Source organism: Chlorocebus sabaeus, chromosome 9, assembly GCF_047675955.1.
Source record: "Chlorocebus sabaeus isolate Y175 chromosome 9, mChlSab1.0.hap1, whole genome shotgun sequence".
Classification (NCBI taxonomy): domain Eukaryota; kingdom Metazoa; phylum Chordata; class Mammalia; order Primates; family Cercopithecidae; genus Chlorocebus; species Chlorocebus sabaeus.
In genome coordinates, this window is record NC_132912.1 from 113,549,095 (window position 1) to 113,565,255 (window position 16,161).

At 42.6% G+C, this 16,161-nt stretch overlaps 1 protein-coding gene across 2 annotated transcripts in view; it reads left to right on the forward strand.

Moving 5' to 3' along the window:
* Positions 1-16,161, forward strand: part of RBM20 (RNA binding motif protein 20) — a 195,966-nt gene that overhangs the window by 146,543 nt on the left and 33,262 nt on the right. For both annotated transcript variants that reach the window (XR_012094048.1, XM_007964079.3), the window contains exons 6-7: positions 6,992-7,132; positions 9,259-9,390. Coding sequence is in view for 1 of the 2 variants with exons in the window: in XM_007964079.3 (XP_007962270.3) it covers positions 6,992-7,132; positions 9,259-9,390 (273 nt within the window). In the remaining variant the exon portion in view is untranslated. The remainder of the gene's footprint in view (positions 1-6,991; positions 7,133-9,258; positions 9,391-16,161) is intronic.

Genomic DNA, 16,161 nt, shown 5'->3' on the forward strand with positions numbered 1-16,161 from the left:
ATTGATTTCTAGACATCTTTCCACATCAGAACATAAATAGTTCCTATTTTATTTTGTAACTTCACTTTTGTATTTACCTTAATTTATCAAGTCTGCGATTGATAGGTCTTTTCAGTGACATCTGAGTTTTAATCACAAATCTGCCACTGTTTAATTGACCACAGATTAAGATCCTTAACTTCTCTCAGGTTTCAGTGTCCTCATATACAGCATGGACCAGATGACCTCCCAATTTTAACGTTTCGCGACTCTACAGTTTCCAGGGATGTTGAAGTTGCTAAATAGGTGAATCGTCCAAGATCCGCAGGCAATCCTGTGGATTTACCAGTAAGAGTTAATTCACTCTAAGTCAAAGGTAATATGCTCTATAAAATATTTGAAAGTATCAGTAAAGGCAACTATGTCTACCCTCCAAGTTAAGCCAAGATCCATAGCTATGGAATTCACAGCCATTTGCTATCTGCATAATAGGTTCAAAATCAACATCTTGCTCTCTGCATAACAGGTAATAAATCAACATCATGAGAGATAAATATTTGCCATGTCTGTTCTTAGGCGTGTTTAGAACAAAACCAGCAGAGACCCACAGACTCTGTGCCAGATAAAATTAGGTCACATCTAAGAGAGATCAGGCTGGAGCACAGAAGTCGTTTACTGAAGATGGAATCTACACTTCGCAGCTCTAGGAAGCAGTTTGAGAGACCTCTCACCCTGCAGGCCTGTTGCCGTAAGCCATATTTTTATTGCAACTCTAAGTTATTTGAAGTTGGGCCTCTTATTTGAACTCATCTGTGAAGACTGTTTCTACCTGCACCAAGGGGAAACGAAAGGTCTCAGAATCTTCCTATACAAGTCTGTTTGCTTCTTTTGCATTTCTCCCCAGCTATAAAAGAGTTGAGGGTCAGTTGAGAGGTCTGGGGCCCAGCCATATGAACCATCAGGAGCACCGTCTGGTTTTAAAGGTGCAGCCCCAGCTTGTGAAAATGCACAGCCCAGGCCCCTGATCCCATGTGGGGGTACTCAAGGTCAGTGCTGGCTTGCAGGCAGGCTAAAGCCTCCCTGAGGCTGCAAAAGGATGATTGTCCCTTTAGCGTGGTAATTAGGGCTTTGGTCACTCCCCTGCAACTTAGCTGTCTTAGAGATGTGACCTCTGCTAGAAAGTTTTCAATGCACCTGTCTTACGTGTGGCTCCTGGGCGCTCAGCAGACAGAGCCCAGCAACACCTTGACCTGCCCTTCTCCCCTACAGTATGTCTTTTAAAATTTATTTTTGATAACTTTTAATATATTTCAAACTTACAGAAAAGTTACAAAAAAAGGTATAAGGAACTCCCATATAAATTTTGTCCAGATTAACTTCACTCCTCCTTTATATTTTGCCCCATTTGCTTTGTCATTTTCTCTGTATCTTCCTCTATCTATCCATCCATCTATCTATCTATCCATCCTCTGATCAGGTATACCCTAAATCATTATTTTTAGAGGAGGTTGGTGACATTGTATCTCTTCGCTTCTTTTTAAGCTTGAATTTCCTAAGAATACAGACCTTGTCTTACATAATCACACCAATATTTTTTCCCAATCCAGAATCATTGTAACACATCCTTTAACTGTTAGGGGGAGGAAGGAGATAAACATTATTTACAGGAGCCTACATAATGCCAGGTATTGCAGCAAAGCACCGTACATTCACGGTGGCATTTCATCTTCCCAGCAGTCCTGTGGAATCTGTTTTTATTACCTGTGTTTTACAGACAAGCCAACTTGGGCATGGAGAAATTCAGTACAGACTCAGGTCTGTCTGATTCTCCCACTTCCCTGACTCTGGTACTTGGTGACTATAAAACTCACACTTGACGTGAGTCTGTTCTCAGAGAGGCCCCAGGCCCAGGTGTCTGTAGTTCATTTGTGTATCATCTCAACTCTTTCTAGCCACTGTGGCAGCACAATTATTCAGGGAGCTGCAGGGTTCATAAACAAGGTGCTCACTGCTTGGAGCTTATCTTCAGTCCTATAAAGATGAGACCACTACTAACGCAGACAAACATGTCTGAAAGATGAACATGCTTGGGAATGGATGCATGGTTAAACAGCCGATTACATGGAGAGAGAGGACAAACATTACATTCATTGGGACAGGGAGTGGGAAAGACATGGGTTTCCTGTTTATGCTGAGCACAGTTGGAGAAAGCTATCATTATCCTGGTTCTTGGGGTTTAGCTTGTCAAGGCGTCTGGGAGGAGTAGAATTTTAGAACTTAGAGCCACATAAGCATATATATTTTTTACATCTGGAAAGGACTTTAGACCTATAGGTCACCTCCCTCATTCCAGACATGGGGAAACTAAGGCTCAGAAAAGGAAATTAGTTTGTCTCTCTCATGCACCTAATCAGTAGCTGAGCTGGGGATTGAACCCAGGTCCTCTGTTTTCTAGCAGGATGTTCTTTCCACTGGAAAGTTCCAAGCTTTTTATAGCTCAAGTCCCCTTTCATTATTTACTTCCACCCCAAGCAGCCACTGTCCCACATTTTCAGATTTGGAAAGATTTTGTCTGCCAAAGTACTTGTATTAATAAGTAACTAGTGACCCATTTTTATTAATCAAAGACAGAGACACACCAATTAGACTTTCTGATTAGCCTAAGAGCTAACCAGTGTTAAAAGACAAATTTTAAATGAATCACATTTAACAGAGTTTAATTTAATTGGGCAGCCCTCAGAACCAGAAGAGATTCAGAGAGCTCCGCTGCACCACGTGGGCAGGCAGCATTTATGGACAGAAAACCGAAGCAAGGTACAGAAACAGCTTGATTGGTTACAGCTCCGTATTTGCCTAATTTGAACATGGTCTGATCAGTCGGCTGCCTGTGATTAACTGAAGCTTGGCTGCTGTGATTGGCTGAGACTCAGCTATTTGTTACAAAAGTACACTACTTCAGGCTTTCACCTAGTTGATGTGCTAAACTGCAGTTCCTTACATAAGAACTCAAAGTATGGAGGCATCCTCAGGCCTAATTGAATTTAACACCAGATTACCATATCGATAAAGAAACTCAAAGTATGATCTCAACTCGCATTTTTCAATGTCAAAAATAATGTTTAGCCCCCTGCTTCCTGTAGTATTATTACCTTCAAAGACCTTTAAGGGCTTATAAGAGAGCCCAGGTTGAGAATTACTGCACAGCATGGTGACGCTTGCTCAAGGGCACTCAGGATTTGCCAGTGCCTCTGATGTACAAACTGTACTTTTGATGTACCACTCAGGGACCTCACTCCCCCTGTTTCCCTTCTCACTTTCCTCCCTAGCTCCATCCCTTTTTCCCTCATCATTCAGATCTCCCACAGGGCATAGGGCAAATAATAGCAATGTTTATGTAAAGTGTAATAAGAGTAGAATAGAGTGATAATACTTATTATTCTACATCTCGTATCAATTATAGATGGTTTTGAACCTAAATGGAATTTAACAACAACCAAAAGATATTTCAGATCAATGGCAGAAAAGAACTTGATGAAGCATCCTAAATAAAATGTTGGCAAAAGAATAGAACACATAAAAATTAATTTATCTTTCTAACTGGATAGGATTTACCACATGCCCTGAAGCCAGACACCACACAAAAGCAAACTATTAACCCAGAGATTCTCAAGATTTTCATTTCATGGCTCACTTAGAAAATAATCTGCTGAAGTAAATGGTTTAACTGAAGAAGCTGTTCATGGTTACTGGAGGAACTTGGCCTTCAGCCTGAGGGATCAATATCTTGGCACTCCCATGACCATTTGCAGTTGATGTAGCTCATAATTGGAAAGCTCCATATTACTATTATCTGGAAGAATACTAAAAATCTCATTCGTATCTTAATGAATGACAAGGAAATTGGTAAAATCCGGCTCCTATTTCTGATTAAAATCTTGGAAGAGAAAGAACTCAGATGTCTTTTTAAAATTTGAGTGGAAATTTTAATTGCGATCTTTAGTGCCTTTGGTAACGACATCTACAGCATGAATACTTCTCTCTGGTGACCGGCAGCTGCGAGGTTGTTTTTTCTACTACCCAGCAGCCGCAGTTGCTGTGCTGTGTTCCAATAAAAGCCTCTCAAGTTGTCCTTTCAGTCTGGAGGAGACAATGAGAGAGGCACTGGCCCTCATGCCTGTTCACTAGGCAACTGGATGGGCCAGGAGCAGGATAGGCCCGGAACTGCCTTGGGTGTCTGCTCCGTTGTCCAAGCACGCATTAGCACAGGCCAAGCACAGCGAAGTCACATGGGGCAGAAACGTGCCTCGCTAAGAGGAGACCAGGCAGAGCGCCCAGCCTCAGCCCTCCTTGTGATAAGCTCAGAGGACCAGCCACTCTGCCCTGCTTGAAAGCTCAGCTGTGTCTGCATCTTTATGTGAACACTCACACTAATGGGAGGCAAAGATTCTGCTTCTTAATAGCACTCCTCCTTTCATCTCTGCAGAAGGGTTCAGTCCTCACTAGCCAGGCTCAGACTCAAAGTCTCCTAGCTGATGGAGAGTGCGTTTGCACTTTAGGGAGATGAGGAGCTGCTCTGGGAGCTGCCTGAATCCTTGCTCCCCTTTGGGAAAGAGCTTGACCTCTGGACATTGCAGAGTGGGAGGTCGGAAAGAGGCACTTGGGCTTCTACAATTCAGGGCTGAACCATAAAAGGAAATTCTTATGGACTGTAATTGTTTTCAGCTCAAATGAGACAAACGAGGGCTTTTCATGGTAGAATTACCCAAGTATTAGCCCTTGTTAGGGATGATATCTTAGACTTTCCCCCTATATTACCTTAGCAGAGTCGGACCCACATCAAATGTAATTAGATGTTGAAGTTCAGTTTAACATAGAAAATTGTGATTATGCAAATGGAGACTATGCTATTAGAATGTGTTTCAGGTTTGGAAAATTATATCCTTCTCTTCCACGTTGGGTTGGCTTATGGTTACTAATTCTTGACCCTCCCAGAGATTCTAGGCTGATTAAGGTTTGCACAAAACAGACAGACACACTTCCGCCCTCCAGGAGCTTTGATTAGGGCCAAATGGTGGTTTCCAAACTGTATTCCTTAGAGGTGCCTTTGAGAGTGCCAGGTGGGGGTGGTGCCAGGGTGCCAGACCCCAAGGTTTGACCAGAATAGCTCTTTTACTTGTTGAATACATTGGTATAAACCAGTTTTATTTGAAGAAAGGATTCCAAGCTGAAAATATTTTGAAAACCACTGCCCTAAACCACAGGTTGTTGCTGTGAATGTCAATGCATATATATTAGATTCTCATAAACTTTTCTATGTTCTTTTTTCTTTATTGGAATTGTAAGTCAAACAATATGAGGTATATATGAAGAAGGTTCAGCTTGTCTCATCTTACTGCCTTCCTCTGAAGATAACCAGCACCAACAGGTTGATATGTATGCTCCACATCTTTGTCTGTTTGTGCTGACATTCTTTAAGCATTTTTTATTGCAAAAAATTTTAAACATACAGAACAGTAGAGACCAGTATAATTAATCATTCTATACCCATCACCCAATTCCAGTAATTATCAAAATTTTACAACACTTGCTTCATCTTTTTTCATATATTTTTGTTTTGTTTTCCAAAAATGGCATCATGGTACACATACCACTTGGTAACCTGCTTTTAACTTAACAATCTGTCTTAAAAAGTATTCCATATCACTAAGGTGAGAGAATCACTTGAGGTCAGGATTTCGAGACTAGCCCAAGCAATAGAGCAAGACCCTGTTTATACAAAAAATAAAAATAAAAAAATTAGCTGGGTGTGATGGCTCAAGCCATCAGTAGTCCCAGCTATTCGGAAGGCCGAGTCAGGAGGATGGCTTGAGTCTAGGAGTTCAAGGCTGCAGTAAGCTATGATTGTGCCACTGCATTCTAGTCTGAGTGGTCCAGCAAGATTCTGACTTCTTAAAAAAATTATCCTATATCAGCACATTTACCTCCTTCTTGTCATCGGTTTGTAGTTTTCCATTGTATGATTGAACCATCATTTACTCAAACATTTCCCTATTGTTGGACATTCAGGCTGTTCCCAAAATTTTTTGCCACCTAATAAATTACTGTAATAAATGTTCTTGCACATGAACCATCACATATTGGGGTGCTATTATTTCTATAGGGTACCGTTCTAAGAGTGGAATGGCAGGATCATGGGCTCTGTATACTTTGTTTTATTTAATATTGCTAAAGTGTATTCTCAAAAGTTTATAGATACTCAACCTCCCACTAGCAACACACGGATATGCTCATTTCCTCATATCCTCCACAGCCCTGGTTGTTACTGCTTATAAAAAACATTATTGCCAGGTGCGGGGCTCACGCCTGTAATTCCAACACTATGGGAGGCCGAGGTGGGCAGATCACGAGGTCAAGAGATCGAGATCATCCTGGCTAACACGGTGAAACCCCGTCTCTACTAAATATACAAAAAAAATTAGCCGGGTGGTGGGCGCCTGTAGTCCCAGCTGCTGGGGAGGCTAAGGCAGGAGAATGGCGTGAACCCGGGAGGCGGAGTTTGCAGTGAGCTGAGATTGCGCCACTTCACTCCAGGCTGGGCCCGACAGAGCGAGACTCTGTCTCAAAAAACAAAACAAAACAAAACAAAAACATTACTGTGACATGGTGGTGGACGTCTGTGGTCCCAGCTACTTGGGAGGCTGAGATGGGAGAATCACCTGAGTCCAGAAGTCAAGGCTGCAGTAAACCGTGTTTGCACTACTGCCCTCTAGCCTGGGTGAGGGGAGTTAGACCCCATCTCAAAAACATATATATATTATGAATCCTTTTGTAAAGAGATAGAATACAATTGATATTTTATGTGTGTCTGTGAATGGATTTTTTCTGCATTAATTTTGTAAATTATAGTTTTACAATCATTGTTTGGGGGAAAGATAGCCATTAGGAATGTCTAGAAGAGAGGGGAAAAGGGAACCGTCTTCTGAAGACCACGACTGATCCTTGTTGCTATTAGTTTGCACAGCGGAAAGGGGCTGGCCGCGTGGTGCACATCTGCAATCTCCCTGAAGGAAGCTGCACTGAGAATGACGTCATTAACCTGGGGCTGCCCTTCGGAAAGGTCACCAATTACATCCTCATGAAGTCGACTAATCAGGTAGGTCTGGGTATTTTCACTCCAGTGTAATACCACACATTAGTGAAAGGGAACAACATAATTTTTGAAAGAAGCCATTCTTAACACAAAAAGCTGATGCAAAGCTGGCCTTCTGTTGGCATAGCATAGACGTTTTTGCTGCTGATGTTTTTTTGTTTCCCCTAGTTTCACTCTATCCTTCTAGTGATGGATACAGGCCTTCGTGAATTGCCTAGAGGTGAGAGGAGGTGCTTTGGAATGAGGTGCTCATTCACATAGAAAGGGTAATTGGCACACCCAAAATAAAAATCTATGGACTTTAATCTCTTCACTGTGTTGTCAACCCCCTGAGCTAATGCTATAGTCTTATCTTCTAAGCCTATCCTATCTTATGACCTGGATTTGCAGCCAGCCAAGAACCTGGGACTAGGTATTTTTCCTAGTCCTTGATGTCAGCAGGAGAGTAGGAGTGTAAGAATGGATGGATGCTTAGTAAATCTAAGGAACTAAGAATCCTTAACCTGTAGGAGTTGACTGAGCCCTTTGGGATGGAGTACCTTTGTCTTCATTTCTAAAGTCAGGTGGGGAGTTTATACTCCCAACAGTCAAAAATCAGAATATTTTATCTTTTAATGAATATTTTTACTTTATTAATCAGAGGAACAGGAATAGGAAAAATTCTTTTCTTAAAGAAGACTGAACTTTGGAGACTCATAGCCACATCAGGTCATCAGCTATCTCTCTCCATCAACCTGCAGTGAGACTACTCACTTGTCTCTGTTCCTACTTCTCAGAAATTCTATTTTGGGTAAATGCACAGAATTCAGCTTGTAACATTGATGTAGTGAGAGTCCTTAGATTAGTATTATTCCCATTTGACAAGTGAGAGCTAGAGGTGCTAAAATGTTTATCAAGAAAGAGGCACTTAGAAAGCTGGGTGGCAGAATGTGAAATAAAACCCTAAAGAATCTTGACTTCTTAGTCGCCCACGCTAATGTCATAGACTATGACAGCATGGAGAAAAGCCGTGCATCTCAAATTCAGAAATAAATATGAGAGAAGGAAGGGAATGAGCTTGTTTAGACCATTTAGTTTAAGGAAATGAGAGAGTTAGGGGCTCACAGTGAGGGCTTCCCTGTCACTGACCCCTTTTCCCCTGTAGCACTGAGGAATCAGGATCAGTATATTGTCAGTATAGTACAAACCAAACAAATCCAAGAAACAATAGCAGCAACAAATTCACCACACCAGCTACTGGGGTAAACTGATGCACAGTCAAGATAGTCTCTTTGGAACTCTCAGTAGACACAGATTGAGTGGAAAAGCCCACTTCTCTGTGTTTTATCAGAGCAGTTAAATAAAGAAGAAAGATGCTGTGGAAACATAATTGGGGAATTTTCCTTTTTCTGTAACTCATGATAACATGGCCTTCCTTCAAGCCCAGGGGTTTGTGAGTTCCTGAATTTTGAGTATGTTTCTGTCTTTATAAGGAAAGTAAGAGCTCAAATAACCAAAGCTTGTGTCTCTTGCTGTCACCATCACCACCAAATAGCAAGTTTTATAGGGATCAGCTCAAGGCCACATATGCAACTGCCCCTCCAGGGAAATGTGGGTTAGTGAACTCTCCCATCTCAGAGGGATTCTATGGCATGATGTAGCCTAGGACAGACATACATAATTAAGAACAATGTCTGGTAACCCTGGGGATCAGGAAAGGGCCATCTTATAATGAGCTCCTTTGGTGATGTTTATAAAAAGGTCTCTTTGAACAGATGGGATCAAAGAGATCTCTTCCTTATACTGACTTTTTTTTTTCCTTTTAAGTGAGGTATAAAACACATACTCTACAGTGCGTAATGTACACTCATCCTATGTGTACAATTCCATTAATTTGTTACGTGTGTACACCCATATAGTTAACACCCAGGTAAAGATATAGAGCATTTCCAGAATGTCAGGTTTCCTCATGCTTCTTCTCTATCAGTACCCCATCCCCACCTGAGAGAGAAGGTCAGTGCTAACTCCTGTCACCATTGATTAGTTTTGTCTGTTCTCGAACTTCATAGATGTGGAATCATGCCTTGTACTGAATCTTGTTTAAGACCATTAAACTCAAGTCCAATGAGTGTCCTTCCTTTCTTTCTTAGGCCTTTTTAGAGATGGCTTACACAGAAGCTGCGCAGGCCATGGTCCAGTATTATCAAGAAAAATCTGCTGTGATCAATGGTGAGAAGTTGCTCATTCGGATGTCCAAGAGATACAAGGAATTGCAGCTCAAGGTAAAGCATTCTCTTGTTCATTCAGTCATTCAACAAGCACCAGATGAGTTTCTCCTCCTTGTTAGGCACTGACCTAAATGCTGGTGGAAAGGAGAGGATAGGAAAAGATTCAGAAATGATACACTGCCTTTGAGGATCTTGAGGCAAACCATTGCAGCATGGCAAGAATAGTGCTTTTGAGGTAAATACAAAGTGCAAAGAGACACTTAAGTCTACCTGGGAGCCAAGGAAAGTTTTCCAGAAGAAGATGTTTACAGGGGAACTAAGTCAGAAGGGAAAGGTTCTGGGAGTTCCAGGCATAAACACTTGAATACAACCTTCTCTACCTATATAGACCTTCAGTAACTTTTTCTTCCTGTGTCACCCACTTGATCTCTTGCTCTCTTCTCTCTCCTTCATATTTACGTCTTAAGCCTCATAGAAGTCCTTCTAAGCAGCCCTTGGCTGAATTGGCTACTGTCAGAACTCGGGAATGCATTCAGATAGTTCCAAACCAGGGTTTGCTTTTGTTTTAGCTGATCTACATTTCTTTCTTTTCTTTCCCTTCTTTTTTGTTTTATTGTGAAGTATAACAGAACACACAGAAAAATGGCTGATTATACATTGTACGGTTTAAAAAGTAATAATGGGTGAGATCTCATAAACCCCATAAAACCACCACCAAAGTCAAGAAGTAGAATATGGACACACCCAGAAGCTCCTGTGAGTCCCTCCTCATGTTCAACCCCTCCCTGTCTACTCTCCTGACTTCAACAATAATCATATCTGTGCTTTTCCTTGTAGTTCTATCACCTGTATATGCCTCCCTAAATATCATGGTTTAGTTTTGCCTGTTTTTGAACTTTACATAAATGGAATCATGCTGTGTTCTTACAGATCTTGCATCTTTCATTCAACATGATGCCATCCATGTTGTTGGGCATGTCTATTTATTTTCATTGTTATATACATTTCCATTGTATGGCTATACAGTTTGTCCATTCTACTGTTGATGGACATTTGAATTGTTTTAGGGACAAGGCTAACCTGAACCTTCTCAAACATGTCATCCTGGTATATATGCACTTGAGCATACAACCAGAAGTATATACATAACTAGGATTAAGATAGCTGCATCATAAGGTATGCTTACCTCAACTTTCCTAGATGACAGCAAGCTCTTTCCAAAATTAGTTGTCTCACATTTATATTCCCACTAGTAGTGTATTAGAGTTTTCGGCTGGGTGTGGTGGCTTACACCTGTATTCCCAGCACTTTGGGAGGCTGAGGCGGGCAGATCATGAGGTCAGGAGTTGGAGACCAGCCTGGCCAACATGGTGAAACCCTATCTCTACTAAAAATACAAAAATTAGCCGGGCATGGTGGCAGGCGCCTGTAATCCCAGCTACTCGGGAGGCTGAGGCAGGAGAATCGCTTGAACCTGGGAGGTGGAGGTTGCAGTGAGCTGAGATTGTGCCGCTGCACTCCAGCCTGGACAACAAGAGTGAAACTCTATCTCAAAAAAAAAAAAAAAAGAGTTTTCAGTGGTCTACATTCTTACTAACACATTGTCTTGTCCAACTTTTAAATTTTTGCCTGTCTTGGAGAGTATCATGGTTTATCAGAGTTTTGTTTTGTTTTGTTTTGTTTTTGAGATGGAGTCTTGCTCTGTTATCAGACTGGAATGCAGTGGTGTGATCTCCGCTCACTGCAATCTCCACCTCCCAGGGTCAAGTGATTCTCCTGCCTCACCTTGGAGTAGCTGGGACTACAGGCATACACCACCACACATGGCTTTTTTTTTTTTTTTTTTTTTTTTTTTTTTTGGTATTTTAATAGAGACAGGGTTTCACCATGTTGGCCAGGATGGTCTCAATGTCCTGACCTCATGATCCACCCACCTCGGCCTCCCAAAGTGCTGGGATTACAGGTGTGAGCCACTGCACCTGGCCGGTTTATCACAGTTTTATATTTTATCCTCCTAATTGTGCATGGAGGTTGAGCACCTTTTCATCTGTTTGTTGGCTGTTCCATCTGGATCTTCTTTGATGGGATGTTTCTTTTCAAGTCATCTGCCCATGCTTTTCTTTTGCATTGTGTCTTCTTATTGGTTTGCAGGAGTTCTCTTAACTGGAGCACCAACTCTATTTGGATTTCTTGTAATTAATGCTATATTTGTGTTTAAATCTACCCTCTTATTTTGTGCTTTCTACTGTTCCATTTAATAGGGATTTTCCTGTTCACTTTAGCTCGTTCCACATTGACTTAGGATCCATTTTGTCCAAGACCCACAGGCCTTAATCCACCTTCAAGGTTCAGAAGACAAAGGCTCAGTGGCTAGGACTGGCATTCTGACAAGTCTCCATGTGTAGATGGGTACTGTGTCAACCAGCTTCCGAGTCCTGAATCTGCTTTGCTTGCATCATTGCCTCTGAAGTTCCTTTGCTAACAGTTCTTCCTTCCGGCAGAACTTGGCTTCCCCCCCCTCCCCAATGAAAGTATATTGCTTCTTTCAGACAAGTAAGGATCCCACCCCATTCTGTATCCAGCCAAAGTTCCTGTTCTCCTGGATTCTCCCCTCGGGGCTAGAATTGAATTTCTACACTAAGTTCCCAGTGGAACTTTGGTCTCCAAATGAGATGTTGTCATAAGTTTCTGATTAAGATTAAAGGCAGTAATCGGCTTCTTAAATTAAAGTACCAAAGCATAGTAATACCTTCCTGAGGGAGATAGTTTGGGGTGGTGCAAAAAACGTGGGTTAAAGAGGTCAGATGGTCGAGTTTTGCTTTCAGCAAATGTGCACTGAGTGCTCACCGTGGGTGGAACTGGGCCAGGTGCCATGGAGGTAGAAGTAGCAAGCTGGTGAGGAGCTCAGTCTGGTGGGAGTAAAAGCAAATAAACAAAGAACCACTGACAACCATGTGACCTATCCCAGATTGGAAGATGGTGATGTCAGCCTGGGCTCTACCACTTCCTGCTTTGGTGAGCTTAGAAAAGTTGCTTAACCTCTGTGAACCTCAGTTTACAGATCAGGAAAGGACTATACTTTGAGTAATTTGGCTTTAAGCATTTTTTTTCATATATTATCTTTTGAGTCTCATAATTCACTGTACCCTGTGAGGTGTGTAGGGTGGATAATAGCAGTAATTGTAAGAGTAAAACAATAACAATAATATATACCTTTAATTGAGTCCTGGTACTCTGGAGCAAGTAATGTACCAAGCACTTTACATACGTTATTTAATCCTGACATCAGTCCTGTTAGACAGCTATTATTATCTCAGTTTTACAGATGAGGTATCTGAAGCTAATAGAAGTTCAGTAAGTTGCCCAGGATTGTATTTAGCTACTGGAAGAGCTATGATTAAAACTTAGTACTGTTTTGGTTTTGCACTAAAGCTGCATTGTTATAATGTGTTATTATGATCTCTGTTGTCTGCGTGAAAAAAACCCTGAGAAATCAGGTAATTTGCTTATAGTCACCCAGCCAAGAAGCAGCAGAGATAGCATCATAACAGAGCTTCTCGAGCTTCAGTGTGCTACAAATCACTTGGTGATGTTGTTAAAATGCACTTTGATTCAGTGTGTCTAGGGTAGTGCTGTTATTGCGTATTTCTAACGAGGTCCCAAGAGATGCTGCTGCTGGTGGTCCTCGGAGCACACTTTGAATGGAAAGGGCCCAGAACACATTGTTTTCTGATCTTTAGTAGGGCTTTTCTGCTCCCCAAGCTGCCATATTCCCTCTTAAGGTCATTGTGAAGCCCGCATGGAATAATAGATGTGAAAACAACTTAATGTATGTTTCAACTACATAGTAATGCATGCTTTATGGTCCCTATGTTGATATGAATCTCTCTCTGCAAGTAACAGAAAATCATCTCCATTAAGCCTGTTGGCTTAAGTAAAAAAAAAAAAAAAAAGAAAGAATTTACGGATTCACGTAAATGAAAAGTCCAGGAGTAGCTCTGGCTGCAGATACGGCTGGATTCAGGACCCAAAGACCCTCATTAGGACTTGGTTTCTCTCCACTCTGCCTTCTGCTCTTTTGGCCTTGTTTACTGGGGGCTCCCTGGGGTGGGCCGTTGCAGCCCAGGCTCTCTCCTCTAGGTGGCATGATAGCTACAGTGACCTCAGCAGTTCTTACTCCCCCTTCCATTTCCTTCAACAAGAAAAGCCAGAGTTTTTTTCCTAGAAGCTCCCACAAAAGTCCTGGGACTTTTGAGAGAGTAGCTCTGACTGGACTAGCTTAGCACAGGGGCACATTCCTAAATTGATCTCAGGCCAGGGCTAGGTCATTCTGTGATTTGCTGGACCTGTGTCATCTGCTACATCCTCAGAGCTGGGGCAGAGACCCACCCAGAGCTCTGGAGCAAGATGAGGGAGGAACAGCTGCTATCAGGAGGAAGGACAGTGGCTACTGGGAAGGTACAGGGCAAACACTGTATCCCTGTGTATCTCTGGGCCAAAGGGGCTGCATGTGAGGTTCCACCAGGGTTTGCAGAGGTGGAGAGAAATTCTGATTGCTCTTTCTCCTCTAACTTTATCTTTTGCTCACCAGGCAAAGTATAGGGAGAGAAAGGAGAGATTTTAAGGTATTTTTCATTTCCTCTCTTGAATATTTCCTCATGCACATATCTTATCTCCCCATATACTTCCTGTGGCAAAGGTTCTGTTCCTCAGCTTATTTGAGGCAGAACCTTTCACTTGATAGATGTTTAATAAATATGCAAAATGAATAAGAAAGAGAAAATCTGAAGGAACAATAAAAAGTGAGTAACCTTCTTCCTACAGACCTGGACAAGACGATTGGAATATTTTCTGGGTTGTTCTATAGAAACTTTGTCAATAAGTATGGAATCATAATCTCTTTGATGCAGAAGTGAACTTGGAATAATGTAAACCAGTGTCTCCCAGTCACTTCATCAGAGAGTCATCAGGGGATTTTTTGTCAGAGGAGTCCTCTTGCCCAGAGATTCTCTTTAGTAGGCTTGGGGTGGGAATGAGACTCCAAGGTGCTTTTGAGGGCAGAGGGCCTGGTTTCAGAGCCACTGGTCTTGCCAGCCTCCTCACTACAGAGAGGGCTTCTGGCCCTGGGAAGCAGTCTTGTGAATGGTCCATGGTGCTCTCAGTTGGGAAGATGATTGAGAGTCTTCTCTATGTACTGATAGTTACAAAGCATACAAGGCATGGTTCTCACTTAGGGAAGAGTTCACTCTCCAACTGGGAGACAAATTATTCTCGTGCAAAATTACACAAGATTTAAACATGAATGCATAAGTACAGGGGCGACCAGAAGTTCCATGGCAAAAGGCAGTATAACTGAGGGGTGTGACAAAGGGAAGAGATTCCTAAACAAGGCCTTGAAGAAGGGGAGAATTAGCTAAAGAGAGACAGGGCTTCCAGGCAGGAGTCAGGCGAGTGACAATGTCGAGCCTAGAAAGCCTGGTAATGTTGAAACAGTCGGGGCTGCCTTGACAGGATCTGGCTTAGGTGAGTTCTGGGCTCATCTGGAAGGTTTCAGCATCTTCCTAGGACTCTTGAAGTGGGTAAAATAGCTGTGGAGTTGTCAGAGGGCATGAAACTCTCCAGCAGCTCCCTTCATGTTGGCCAAGCACTCTGTGACTTTTACGGGTGTAGCCTGCCATGCCCTGAGGCTTTTGGTGGATGCCAGATGGGCCTCATTAACCCACCTTTACAGGTAGAGAAAGTGAGTTTCCCATAGGCAATAAGCCTTGACCCAGGGTGACCCAGCCAGGTGCGGGCACAGCTGGGGCTACTCCTCCTGGGTTGAGGTTCCAAGTGGTGGTGCCTCCCTCTTAATATGCCAGCACTTTTCTGGAACTGCATGGGGCTTGGAATCTCAACCATGTCTTAAAAGCAGCAAGCTGGGTTAACTCTGAGCACTGTAGATGGTCCCTCGTGGGACTGTTGAGCGGGATCATTGTCATTGCAGAATGGATGTAAAGATAACAATGTCTGACATTTGTTTCAAAATAATATAGGAGGTGGGGAAGGAAGGTGGTGAGTACGGATGTATATTAGTCCATTCTCACACTGCTATAAAGAACTGCCTGAGTCCAGGCCGGGGTGGCTCATGCCTGTAATCCCAGCACTTTGGAAGGCCGAGGTGGGTGGATCACTTGAGGTCAGGAGTTCAAGACCAGTCTGACCAACATGGTGAAACCTAAACTAAAAATACAAAAATTAGCCAGATATGGTGGCAGGCACCTGTAATCCCAGATACTCAGGAAGCTGAGGCAGAAGAATCGCTTGAACCCAGAAGGCAGAGGTTGCAGTGAGCCAAGGTTGCACCACTGCACTCCAGCCTGGGCCCACAGAGTGAGACTCCGTTCCAAAAAAAAAAAAAAAAACTACCTGAGACTGGATAATTTATAAAGAAAAGAGCTTTAATTGGCTCATGGTTCCTCAGGCTGTACAGGAAACATGGCTGTGGAGGCCTCAGAAAACTTACGGTCATGGCGGAAGGCAAAGAGGAAGCAGGCATGTTTTTCGTGGCCAGAGCAGGAGTTAGAGTGGAAGCAGGGAGGTGCTACACACTTTTAAGCAGCCAGATCTTGTGAGAACTCTATCACGAGAGTAGTACTAGGGGGATGGTGCTAAACCACTAAAAACCACCCACATGATCCAATCACCTCCCACTAGGCCCCACCTTCAACATCTGGGATTACAATTGAATATGAGATTTGGGTGGGAACACAGAACCAAACCATATCCAGATGCAACAAGACTGGTCAGCATCATTGACTGAAGATGGGTAATGGATTCTTCGGG